General features: G+C 43.7%; 1 protein-coding gene across 1 annotated transcript in view; it reads right to left on the reverse strand.

The window, feature by feature from the left end:
• LOC142802952 (membrane metallo-endopeptidase-like 1) overlaps positions 1-6,676 on the reverse strand; it is a 41,930-nt gene extending 35,254 nt beyond the window's left edge. The window contains exon 1 of the mRNA XM_075888035.1: positions 6,402-6,676. Within this exon, the coding sequence (XP_075744150.1) occupies positions 6,402-6,624 (223 nt within the window). The 5' untranslated portion in view covers positions 6,625-6,676. The remainder of the gene's footprint in view (positions 1-6,401) is intronic.
• Positions 6,677-14,459: the final 7,783 nt, after the last annotated feature.

Here is a 14,459-nt window from a genome sequence, read left to right on the forward strand (position 1 = left end):
TCATAAGCTACCGTCTATAGATGAGTTTATAGAGAATAAGTAGGGGCTGGGTTTTTTATACACAAGATAATCGCAGACCACACAGAGAAATGCTATAGAATCAGTGAGAGGGTGGCAATTATCACATTTGAGTTTAACAGAAGGTACAAGTTCAAAGTAATACAGACAACGTCTACATCGAGCCGTGATGATCATTCGGTTGATCGCTTCTATGAAGACGTGGAGTGAGGCATTCTTAAAGCATAGACGCAGCATACTATTCTGATGAGCAACTTTAATGCCAAGGTAGGAAAAAAGAGGTCGCAGACAATGAAGCGGGAGAATATGGCATCGGCTCTGGAAATGCCAGAGGTTAGTTAATAGCAGTGTTCGGAGAACGTAATATTTACGGATATTCAATACCTTCTTCACAAAAAGGGCTAACAGTAAGTGAACGTGGCAAAGTCCTGATGGCGAAAGTAGAAATGAAACAGACTACATAGTGTGTGTACACCAAGGCATTGTAAAGCATGCAGAAGTAGTTGGCAAGATCCGATGCAGTGACTGTAGATTGATAATCGCACATGTTCACCAAAATTTAAAAAAGCAAAGACATAAAGTCATACGCTAGAAGCCAAATAATGAAATAGTGCTTAGTGGAAAACTACAGGAATTCTGAGTTTTGCTTCATATTAGATTCGAGGCTCTTAACGAGGTAACCGATGTTAGCGTTGACACAACGAACAATATTCTTACTGGTATCATCAAAGCGTGTGCAATGGAAGTCCGAGGTACTGTCACTAGACAGGACACTGGAAAACATTCCCAGGAGACAAAAACTTTTATTATGAACGACAAACCAAGAGAGCCTCAAAGCAATCAAACCTATGAGGCTAGTGCAACTTTCTAAGTTAATCAATAGGTGCAAAGCAGCAGGCACCAGAAGGTATAACACGGAGAGAATCGCGAGAGGTGTAAAAAGTGGTAGAAGCGTAAAAGCTGTGAAACAAAGTTTGTGCATATGAAAAAATTGGTCGTATGCAATAATAAACAAGGAAAGTGATATCATAATCAAAATGAGTAGGATAGTTGAGGTGGTAGAGGAGTTCTATACAGAGCTTTACAAATGCCGAAACAACCAGAATATTATCGTAAGAAGCAGTAATAGCCCAGATGAATTCGACATTCTACCAGTAACAACAGGGTAAATAAGCAATGAAATAGGCAACGCCGTTAGGGACGATAAGTTAACAACGAACCTGCTAAAAGATGGCGGAGAAAGGTGTTACAAAAACTGGTCGACTTATACACGAAGTGTCTCTTGACGAGAAGGGTATCAGAATCTCAGAAAAATGCCAACGTTATTTTAATCCACGTGGAAGGAGACGCCAAGGACTTGAAAAATTACAAGTCGATTAGCTTACACTCCGCTCTCTACAAAATATTTATAAAAATATTAGCTAATACAATTAGGAAGATATTAGAGTTAAATCAAGGAAAATACCAAACAGCATTTCGCACAGGCAATTCCACAACAGACGATATTCAGCATGAATCAGATAATACATTATTGCGCAGAATACACCCAGCCCCATCACTGAGCTTTCATAGTTTACAAAAAGGCGCTTGAATTACTCGAGGAATCAGCAGTAATGTGGGCACTACATAATCAGGGCATCGACGAACCCTACATAAACATACTGGAAGAAATCTACAGTGCATACCCAGCAACGATAGTTCTCCTTAAGGAAAGTGACAAAATCCCAATAAAAAATGTAAGACAGGGAGACACAATCTCTAATCTCTTCATTGCTATTCACCACGTGTTTAAAGCAGGTTTTCAGAACCCTAGGTTGCGGGCAGTTAGGGATAATTGTTAATGAAGAGTATCTTTGTAACCTGCGACGCACTGTCGACATGGCCTTGATAAGTTCTTCAGATGAGGAATTTCCGCTCACAATTACTGAACAGAACACAGAAAAGAGAAGAGTAGGTGAGAAAATTATTGTGCAACAGTAATATTGCATAAGAATAATGTTAATGTTAGTAATGTGCAACAGTATCGGCAGAAAACAGCACTTTGCGATAGGTGGAAAGACACTGGAAGTTGTAAAGGAATATGCCTACTTAAGATCGGTAGCAGACGCGGAACCTAACCATGAGAGCGAAATAACTTGAAAGATAAAGATAGGGTGAGTAAAACTTGGCGAGCATCATATAATCATGAATGGCGCTCTGACCCATACATCAAGAGAAAAGTATATAACAGCTCCATCTTGCCGGTGCTTACCTACGGGGTAGAAACGTGGAGCCTTACAAAGAAGGTTCATCTTAAATTGAGGATGGTGCAGTGAGCGATATTAAAGATAATTTTAGGTGTAGCCTTCAGAGACAAGAAGAGGGTAGTCTCTGAAGGCTGTAGGTTTAGGATATCATTCATGAAATCAAGAGGAGAATAGAACATGGACCGGGCACTTAGCACATAGGCAGGATAACCGCTGGACATTAAAAAAACATACTGGATTCTCAGAGAAGGCAAACGCATGAAGGGGAGAAGAAGAGTTAGGTAAGCAGATGAAATAAACAGTTTCCAGGTATAACGGGGCCGCAGAAAGCACGAGATCGGGTTGATTGGAGGATCATGGAAGAAGGTTTTCTCCTGCAGTGGGCGTAGTCAGGCTGATGATGATGATTTACAATAGGCACATTACAGAGCTCACTGCAGGGTCAAGGGCTCAAGGCAAAAGTTCAAGTAAAGACCAGTGTCCCTACGTTCTTCGCATTAAGCTTTGACATGAGCAGAGCAAAAAAAAGGGAAACAGCACTGAATTCAAAGAAATTCAGAAGAAGCAGCTTACAAGTGTACTTATAACCTTCACACACAAACAAAATTAAAACTTTATATAACATATCTGAGAATGGGGAGGTCACTTTCGCAGAAGTGCAATTAAGTGAAATTGGCTAAAAATTCAAGAAATTGTGGTACACAATATGCAAGCGGTTACGCCAAGATACACTTTACACTAATGCAGTCGAAATTAAAATATATGATTGAAATATTGAATGTTCGAGGCAACAAACTTGACTAATTATCTTTGATTATGTATACCAGTGGTTACTCACAAGTTTTCTTTTTAAAGGTGGCCCTGACCTATTTCAAAAACGTCCATCATAGGAATGCTGGATTCCACCATCCGCTATTTTGGTGGATTATGGCGGTGGAAATGGTGGCACGTGATGTATGGTGGCGTATGGCGGAGCAGATGGTGGATGGCGCGCTCCAGCCGGCAATGCTGGAGCACGAAGCAGTGTCAGAACCACCGTGACGAGCTGCCGCTGAAGAAATATTAACAGTAATTGTATAGAAAACTGTATCAAGCACCCGTAAAAAAAAGTGCGCCAGCGTGGGATCGAACCAAGCACCTCCGAATTATGAACTGAGTACACTAACCACTCTGCCACGCCACCAGATGCCGGTGTGAGTGTTAAAGAAGTAGCCAACTCACAGAATCACTGTTTACCTTCAGTTCTGTTTGTCGTTTACTTGGGAGAGACGGGATCAGCACCTGCTACTAAAAATTGCACGCTTGATAAACACGAAGAACGGCTGCCTGTAACGATTGCCACTGCGATAATAGCAACAGCGCAATGTTTTTGTTACAATTTACAATCGCAAGAGAAAAAAACAACTCCGTGGACTGAGGAGCAGGTAGAGTTTATCGGCGGTTACTGCCAAGTGTATTATTTGTTTCTCGCTACTTCCAAAGGGCTATATCAGTTCAGACTTTATGACGCTTCTATGCTCAATCAATAGATACGCACACACAATTGATTTCGATGTTTTTTCGCGCAACGCACACCGCAGTCGCGCCAGCGCACCGCTGTTGCTCTGTCGCTAGGAACAGCTACATAAAGGCCAGTCGAAAACGACTGCAGTGCACCAGAAACATTATGCTATCATATTGGTTCAGTAAGCATACAAATTGACGTGTCTATGTTATCGCATAAGAGCCAGCGAAGCGCCGCGAGTGCGACCGGCGGCTGTCGGTGAGGAGAGGCGTACCTTTGGTGGAAGTGCTGCAAGCGCGTCGCATCGATGCTTGTCGCTTCTTGCGCGGACACCGTGCACACTAAAAAGGCTTCATTTAGGGTAAATGATGCCGCCGCTGTGCTGTATTATCAATTTTACTCGTCCAAATTGTGTATTCTAAAACTCAAAAGCGCCGATAACACTTGTACGGGCTCGGTCGGTATGACTAACCTTTGGTGGAAATCACGGTGTTAGAACAGAAGGGTGAAAGTCAAGTTCGCTGGGCTCATCGCGACGCATGTCGAAAGTGAAAGTTTATGCATGTTCGCACGCACTTCGTTAACTTGAAGGTATGGCTCAAACAATAGAGTGTGGAAGAATTACCGGAGTTGCGTTTTTTGCGTGGTGACATAAAGTGACCGCTGTGTTCTGCTCTAACATTGAAAGCGGCAACTGCGAACTGGAGCCCATTTATTAGTCGACAACTGCTCGCCGATGTAAATTATTGATTGTCATGCTCACAGTGACAACTCTAGTCTTCTAAACATCACAACAAAAAATACATCGTGGATGTCAAACTGATGTAAGTACGTGCGCGATATGTAAACATATATTCACATCCGCATATTCTACGCTACACAAAAATTGAAACGTTGTTGACATCACTAAATTAAAAAAATAAACGTGCTAGAAAGCGTGATGAGCAACGTTGGTTTCTTTTGACCATAAACTGATACTTCTGCGCATACAAGAATGAAACACTACAAATAAGTGATTTCACATACTGCCATGTGCTTTTCATCATGCCACCGTCATCTACCTTGCTCACCAAGTCTTCCACTAAACACGTTTTGCCTCGCTACCCTGAGCCGGCATTTTCCATTGTCACCACCATTGGCTCGCCACCACCACCACCATCTGCCACCTTTGTTTCCACTCTCACCACCATCAGCTTTTATACCCACTACAGTTTCCACCATATCCACTAATATTTCCACCATATCTACTATTCTTTCCACCATATCCACCTGCGATTCCAGCATCCACCAACCCAGGATTTTCAATAGGGTGCTCACGAAGAAGCATCATTGAATAGCAAGGACATTTATAACACTTGGTGTAGAAATTAAAAAAAGAGGCATACTACAGGAACACAATGATGTGTATGCTGTTAAGGAAAAAATTCAATGCAAATTAGCTGTTGTCGACTGCTTTCATTTAGGCATAGACACTTATTCTACACAATATGTCACCTCTCAAGATATTGCCTACGCTCGTTTAAGCAATATTTCTTCACAATTTCTACTATTCTCACTATATCATGTAGGCGTCTGAATTGCACACCCACGGATTCAGACACAAATAAAGTGCATAAAAAAGGCAGCCTTCGCAAAACTACAGAAGATTAACAGTGTCCACGTCGACTCCATTTTAACAAACTGGCCCGAATCAAATTTTGCACAGCTTTACAACTTGTTTTTAATCATCGACGGTCACACCCAGTACGGGTTGTAACATAGTACTCGTGGGCAAGGCGATGCTAACTTTGTAAGGTGATGAAGACACAAAAAACAAGTAATCAGAGCACTCCTTCGACTATCCGTATTTACAGGACCAATTTTATTGTCGCTGGGATTGCATTATAAGCTTGGTTGAATGCCTTCAGCAATGACCACCACAGTAAAGTAATGTTGAGTTGGTTAAACCCCACAGTTAAACCACACAAATCAATCAAAAAAAATTAAGTGTTGTTGTACCTAGTACAACAGGCACCGTATGGTCAACAAAAATCCGCACGTAAACGCTCAACATGTCTGTATTGTACAGGTTAGGCATAGCTACGACTGTTTCCTTCTACCTCTGTCCTTGAATATTTACCTTAGTTTTGAAGGGTGCGCAACAATCACTAGCAACCATATTTTTTTCACCTGTGTTTGAGGAAGTTCGCGGACCACTCATAACAGTGGTTCTTGTAGATTTTCTCTGTCTAGTGGCCCCATTGCAATATCGGCCGCGGATCTACAGCAACTAGGGTACTGAAGCTCCTTCTCACCGGAACTATTGTCGACGCTTTCTAATCCTGCGCAAGGAGCCTTTTGTGAAAGAAGCATTCTCCGGGTGAAATCCCCAAATCTCATAACAAAGGGTAAGAAGGAAATCTTTAAGGAAACCAAGGGATGCTATTATCCACAAAAAAGTAAATCCATATATTTTTGTGGGCTGACCCCGGTCTTTTTGAAATGCATCATGTTTGTAAGTATTAAATTGTTAGTATTGATCTTTTGGCTCGGCCCTCTCCTCGCAGTCATTCTGTCAGCCAGCGCACGTGCGGCAGCAATACAAGGGCAATCTGAGCAGGATAAGTTATGCGCAGTGATGTACATATACATACCAGTTCGAAAGTAGTGGGTTAGAATTGCCAGATTCATGACTTCTTTTACATGCTGGTAGCAAACGTCACTGGCTGCCTTGCCACGTAGGAAATAGTACTGATCAGTGACTTCCACTAGCTGCCTGTAGAAGGTCCAGGCGACAAGGTATCGCAGCCCTGTCAGGCCTACACTCATCGATTTGAAGAGCTTCACGATGATGGTGATTGCGTATGGACGGCTCATAACAGAATCAAATTTCGTATAGGTGCCGTTGGTGTACTCGTAAAAAAAGGTAATCCACTCATCTGGTGAAACAAGAAACGTCGATTTCGAGCTGTTAGCGTCACTGCAGACATAACACATGAATATATTGAATTTAGAGTACTAGAGCGCTATGCAGGATGGCCCCAGCTTCTCAGGCAGATGAGTTCACTCCGAACTCGCTCTATGGCGGCTATGGTAACAAGACGAGGATCAGAAATTCTTTTATTAGGGAAAAGGAGGACCTAAAGTCACTGAAGGGAGAGTAAAGGAGAGGAAGTGGTATGCAAGAAAGTGCAGAGCGTGCGATAGCAGCGCTGACAAAAATTACTACAAGAACACGCACGTCAACGGAAACGCATGTCGGGTCAGCGCCTCCTCTATTTGTTGGGCATTTGCGGTGGTTATCAAAAAAATACCATGAGCGTTTACTTCTGTGCCACCCCTAACCTTCGTATTCATAAACGCTCCTTGACTTGAATCAGACTTAAAACCGCCTTCAATGCGACGTGTTTGAAACGCTTCTGCGCGCTTGTACTGCCTTGGTACCACCCGAAGACTGCTCATTCTTAACGCGTTTGTGCTGCATTGAAGCTCGCGTCACGTAATAGCAAGTTTGGCACATTCGAAGCTAGCGAAACAGCCGTCAGCGCATCATTAGCGTGGCATGTAGTCATGGTATTACATGACACGCATCTCATGTTTATCATGTTTGCACCAGTATCATACCTTCGTTATCCATTTACATCCCGTAATACCAAATTTGGTGTAAGTGAAGCGGGTGAAACGGCCGCCAGCGCATTATGAGCGCGGCATGTAGTCTTGTTATATGATACGCACCTGATGATTGTAATGATTGCATTATTTACATACCTTGGTCATCCATTCACGTACATTACTACGAAATTTGGTACATGTGACGCTAGCGAAACGGCCGCGAGCGCGTCATGAGCGTGGCATTTAGTCATGTTACATTACACGCATGTCACGATTGTTGTGTTAGGGTCTGTCGCTTATGTTCGCCATGCAATCATGTCATACCATACCAGTTTTGCAGCATGTCATGTGAATTAAACCACCGCAAGAGCTGCAGGACCATAAAATGTAAATCATGACATTCATGACATAATATATGTCTTGATTTTCATGTTATGACTAGTGAAATATGTTCTTCATACAGTCATGTTTTACCATACGAAGTTTGGTATTGATATCATTATTGAAACGGCCGAGAGAGCTAAAAGTCGTAGGCGGTTAGATAGATAGATAGATAGCTCATAGTCGCCGAAGTTCGCTAAGAAATGCTTCGCATTTAAACATAAATTCACGGGGCACCACAGCGCGAAGTATTGCAGATTTCTCCAAAAGTGTACTTTCCGGTATTGTCTCTGTCGGGGCGATCATCTCAATGATGTTGGATGAATAGTCGTGAAAGTTGTGAATACCACCATTAATATGCGACACCTTCAATCTAGTTCCTCCTGTGAAAAAATATGGGCGGCATTTTTTTTTCTTTTTGCAAACTGAGCACGTGCCTCCTGCAGGCGTGTATGTTGGCGTTTGTCCGATTTGGGACAGGTTATTTCATATCACCTGCAGCATGAATAATTCCCATCTCGAAAGTAGTAGGTGCGCACATGAGCAATCTTTTTCTGCTGGTCTCTCATCTGTTAAATACTGCAAATAATATAGGGGCCGGTTTTCCACAGGGGCACTTGGATTATGACAGGAATGCGTGTGTGCGTAGATACGCTGTGAGCGCGGTGAAATTGTATTTAATACTAAGTAGCCACATGATGATGTAACTTTTACATCTGCGAGAGTGGGCGCATAGTCTGCGCAATGAATATGATAGACGAATCGTGATGCCTGCTAGCATGGCGGCATAAGCACTGCTTAGCGACAAGATCCTAAGTGGTGGGTGGACATGATCGTCGCTGCTGGCGTCTGTCAATCATACTGATTGACGCGTGAACTCGGCTACAAACTAGTTGATTCTGAGAAGGCCGCAGTTGAACTTGTGACTGTCATGGTGCATGTGTGACTGTCGCGCGTTTTATGCGGTGGAGGCTAAGCAGCAGATCTTTGCTTATAAAATAATTTAGTCATCGCGCACTGTCATAGACGAAGCTTGGGATAATCTTGGACCATCCAGCTTTTTAATTAACTCATCTACTCATCTGCTTGGTCTGCTTTGAAGTAAAAGCCAGATCATCTCTGTGCTCATTTTGTTTACAATACTTACCTAGGGCTGAATGAGCATAACACTGACCAGTCTTGTTTTATTTGATAAAGTTTCAATTAAACGGCAGTTAACATATCAGGTGTAATAGGCAAAGTGAGCACTGGCTTAGGTCTGATTCACGTAATTCTTATTAGCACGACAATTGTCATCAAATTAAAAACATCTAATAAGCGCTGTTTTATTTAACGTGTGAATGAATAATGTCACGTTAATTACATTGCATTAGTTTGCGCGTCAACTAGCATGCTTGAGTTAGCGTAGTTAGAGGTTTTCATGATTTCACTACCCTGGTCTTATCAAGTTGTGGCATAATAACCTGCCTTACCATGACTTGGCCTAATAACCTTGTTCATAGCATGTAATGGCCTAACTTGCCGAGTATACCATCCAGCAAATAGCTAATTACCAGCCACACCGGCTTGGGTGCTAGCGAACGATGATGGCAAAGAAGACGCACACCAGCTGAACAGCACGCTAGAATGTACAAGCTTATCGATGATTAGCACGTAACCTCAGGTTTAGCTGGGGTCACGATGTTGTCAGGAGCTCGACCAGAACGAATCTCAGAAGCCACGCTACTTAATATTCTAAAGCAGACTTAGAGCAGCAATTAAAGCTTTAAAGTGAATTTACGCAGCTCCTCTCTTTAAAATATTACCTAAAAAGGCTTCTGACCATTTCCTTACATGGGTTCACTTTTTCACTCACTGGCACATTAAACAAGCGTAAGAAGGTGCCACTCGCTTGGAAACACCGCCCAACTTTGTCAACCGTCCTTGAAGTGATGGCGCGTTCCATTCTAAACAATGAAACGCAGCGCGCTGAGGAGTGGATTGGATTTTTTCACACTGGGGGCTCATCCCAAAACGCGTATTGTCAGAGCTCGGACACACCCCCAGTTTCGCTAAGGACAGGTGATTCTGCATAGAACCCTTATATGCTAAACATGTGACGGCTGATTCTCAAAAGTGTGTAGGAAGTTGGGTACCATATGAAAATGCTAGTAGCACAACACAATTTGTTTAGGAAAAGAGAAAGCTTAATGGGCTAAAAATTTGGAAGACCCTATACTGTGAAAAATATACAAAGAATACAGATAAAACATAACTCATCAGAGAAGATGATAATAAAAATAACAACAAAATATAGGATATAAGCAGTTATTTTAATTTTGAATTGTCAACGAAAAACTCTTGAACTAACAACACTTGACAGTTTTTGAAACTGAAATAAAAACATTCACCTACTTGCAGTAACGTATGGTTCTGTGGATTCGCCGAGTTTTTCAAAAGGAGTATACATCAAGTCATCAAATGGTGTGGCGGTAGTTGCCTCGATGGCTTGTACTAGAAAAGAAACACGAGATAAAGAACAAGGAAATATGTGCAAGTGTTTTTTCTCATGTGGCTTTCAGAGAGATGATACAATGTTTTCTGTTCAAAAACTGTGACTTTAACACCATAAGTGGCCGTGTAATTAAGTCGTTTACCCACATGTTGGGTGTCCTCTAAAGTGGTTTTTAAGTTTATTCCAAGTAAGTTGCTCGAAATGTTCTTATACCGATTCTCTCGAATGGCTGACTGGTTGCAGCTATGCTTGGCCTTCTTCAGCTTACGTGGGTGCTCACTCGTTTCACGTAAGACTTGCCACATCCGTGGGCCCTTGGACACATTTATGCCACCAGCTTTAGACTCGAGAGCCCTACACAACCCTCTAAAAAATCATTGTGCCAAAGGGCGTCTTTTTCACCCACATCAACAATATATAGTCGTCTGTTTCGCGGTGACTCCCTTGCACTCTCGCCGCACGCCCAGCGGTTTCCGGTCCCGACCGACAAGCCTGTTATCCATGTGATAGACATTCTTGATAGGTAAGTCACCAGCACCTGGTGTTCAAAAAAAGTAAAGCAAAGAAAGTCGGAGGATGATTGGACCTTCTCGCTAGTTTTTTTTTTATTTCTTTGGAGTGAGCCAAACGCTATATGAGAGAGGTTCTGTGCCATTACGAAGACACTGGTCGATGCCAGCGTCGTAGATATCAGTATAACTGTTAATCAGCTTGTCTTCGCTGAAGTGCTTCTCTTTTAATTTTACGTTGATATATCACACATCGCAGAATGTGTAGTAGCGTATGGCCAGTTTATCACTTTTTCACGTTGATGCACCCATTTTTCCCTGGGTAGCCCATATTATTCCCGGAAGCATGTCGCCGAAATACACCTTGATACAGCATACAGTAAACCCCAATGAAATGTTTGCATAAAGAAGCAAATTACATAAAAAACTGTGGTAGTCAAAATGGACCCTTTCAATGCGTCCTCGGTAAATATGAGGAAACCAGGGTGCATTGTACATAATTGCGTGTCCTAAGTTCTGATCTCACTGTGACCTAAGCTTATATTACAATACCACACAGTGGTTCAGGATCAAAGGGGGCAGCTTGATCTTTGAGCGCGTGAAGCAGTTGATTGATTGATTGATTGATTGATTGATATGTGGGGTTTTACGTTCCAAAACCACCATATGAGTATGAGAGACCCCGTAGGGGAGGGGTCCGCCAATTTCGACCACATGGGGATCTTTAATGCGCACCCAAATCTGAGCACACGGGCCTACAACATTTCCACCTCTATCAGAAATGCAGCCGCCACAGCCGGGATTCAAACCCGCGACCTGCGGGTCATCATCCGAGTGCCTTACCACTAGACCACCGCAGTGGGGCCGCGTGAAGCAGTTACCCTTCTCGCTCGCGTGTGTCGCTCTGAATTGAACTGAATGCGGGCTCGACATTCGATTGCTCACGCTGTTGTTAACGCAGCATATTTCCTAGACCATTCAGACGCCCGTATACATTGAAGTCGTTGCAAGGCTGCAGTCCTTCGACATTGGCGTACCAGCTGCTCATGCTAACGTCACCCATACACCTTGACGTCAGCCCACCATTCAGACATAACAACAACCATACCATTCTTCGCGTCCCCCCACATAAATGAGACCTATCCTTGTGTGCCGATGGCACATTTCCAACACCCACCCTATTTCATTCACACCCAGTCGGGCCTGTCACATCACCTGCTGTAAGAGACCAGCGCTGAATAGGTGGCAAGCCAGAACCTGGCGGCGCGTTGAGACACAACTGAGCTTCCCATGCAGAGGGAACTGGCCACAGTGTATCGCAGTAAAAGCACGCACGAGAACTCTTTCTGTTTTTAATTTCAGCGCAAATAGTCGAGCAGTCATTGCACCAGTAATTCTTGACTGGGGTTCAGAAAAACTTTCCATAGTTTGAAGGGTACTCCCTCAATAATCACTTCAAAGCGGAGAGAAGACTTTGAATAGTGGACTGCGCTAATATATGCTGCTGGCGTCGATTGCAATATATGTGGTTTCACTTCCTGACACCTTAATATAATTGCCAGACACTGTAATGAATGACGCCGCCAAGTTCAACAATCTGGTGTTCTTTGACGTGCTCTTAGATCGCACCGTACACGGGCCTCTACCATTTTTGCATTTATCGAAATGCGACCGGAACGGCTGGCATCAAACACACGACTTTCGGGTCAGCTGGCGTCGAAGAGACAGTGCTGTCTCATTTTGTGGTCGCTTTTTGGAATTTTGGTCGAGCAGGCTGTTACGCCTTCATTGATAACTATGTGCTGCGTTACAACCACTCCACTCCTTTGTGTAGTAAGGCACCTGGCGGCATGGGGCAGCTACGTGAATTTCTTTGTGGCGTGTTATCAATGGTTTATGCATAGTATGCATGCATGTGGAAGATGATGAAACAAACCACCACTGCACCATCATACGTACGGTGTTGTGCTGCTGTTTTCGAAGGCGCGATATAGACGCTTTTCCGCCGCTAGTTTTTAAGCAAAGCTAGATGGCGCCACCGCATAGAAGCACCATGGGGTTCTCCTCGGTGGCAGGGCCGCGATTTGGCGTGTGGCAGACATTATCCTGCCGCTTTCGTTGAGAAACTTAAGGCGCATAATGTGCGGGCGCGGGCGAGTGTAGCAAGAATATATGTCTGGTTATATAAGTGGCTCTTTATTATAAGATCAAGAGGAACGAGAAGATACTTATTTCTGTCTTTCGTATCGGGGACACGGCTAAGCGCCTATTCGTTAGCAGTTTGTTCAGCCCGGTCTGCTGCCGGGCGACGATGTGAGACTATGTGAAACACCGGCTCTCACCACACTGCCGGCCGTGTCAACACACAACCCAATAACCGCTCGGCCCGCATTGCTGGCCTTCGATGTGGAAGTGGCGGCGACGGCTGATCGGTCCTCTATTGGTGACGGTGAGGAAGTGAAAAGAAGAAGCCTCTCAGATCACGTGTTCAAACATGGCAGCGACCGCTTGCCAAGGCGGAAAACTGTCCATAGATTCCCAGCCACAGCGATCGTATTTCGATGGCGGCGAAACACAAAAAGACCCGTGAACGTATACTCGGGTGCACATTAAAGAACTTGAAGCAGTCAAAATAATTCTGCCATTCACACTTCGGCAGGCCTCCTAACGAATTCTTCTTTCGCAATTAAAACCCCAGAAACAATTCATCTTCCTCAAACACCTTAACTTTAATACGACATAGGCAAGAAGAAAAACTAAAAATCTTGGTTAGGCAAATGAAACGACGAAGAAAATTTAAAGCCAATCGACGGTACCGTAGTGAGCGATAACTTCCGAAACCACTTTAGCACAGCAACCAACGCAAATAGAAGCTACACCGGATACACCGCACTCCACAGAGCTGAGCTTCGAGTGATCCGCTATTTTATCCATAGCATGAGTTATGTCTGTAGCACAAATAAGTTGACGGAGGCATCTTCGAATCAGTTACCTATTACGTGCAAATTTTAGGGGCGAAGCTCCTTAAAGCGCTACCTACTCATCCCTCGTCATAGTACGTAACATGTCTTACGCTTTGACTTGCAAGGTGGTGGCGATGGGAGATTTCTCCTGTGCGTTGATGAACAATAAAAAATTCACAGCGTGCGCAATAACTAAAAGCCGAATTCTCCTGTCTCTCATTTCCCATTAGCAGCAATTGGCATGTACATTGAACACTATCTGTCAAAAAATTGTTGCTACGTTATACTCGCTGGGCGTAACCTCCTTGGTTTTAGAAAGGTTTAGCGAGCTTTGAGCCGCAGTGCCATGTATACAGTGAACAAGTATATATCATGAACTCGAGGTGGTTAAATGTGAGAAGTAGACACGACGCGCAAACCGTAAGAAAGTGTGCGTGAGCCACTTTTCGTTTAGTCCTTGGAATTTCCGCTGGATAGCGGTGCTTCTATATGCGAAATATGTGATAAACAGGTGCAAGATAGTGGTATTTTGAGTGTTGACTAGATATACGAACGGACAAACAGACAGAAGCATGGATGGACGCACGGATGGCTGCACGGACGGATCGATGCATGGATGGACGCACGGATGGACGTGCAGATGCACGAACAGTTGCGTGCACGGACGGGCGGATGAACGCACGGACTGTCACTCGGACGGAGGCATGGATGGACGGAAGCAGAACGAATGGACGACAGATGCTTCACCCCACT

This window comes from Rhipicephalus microplus, chromosome 3, assembly GCF_043290135.1.
Source record: "Rhipicephalus microplus isolate Deutch F79 chromosome 3, USDA_Rmic, whole genome shotgun sequence".
In the NCBI taxonomy this organism is placed as follows: Eukaryota; Metazoa; Arthropoda; class Arachnida; order Ixodida; family Ixodidae; genus Rhipicephalus; species Rhipicephalus microplus.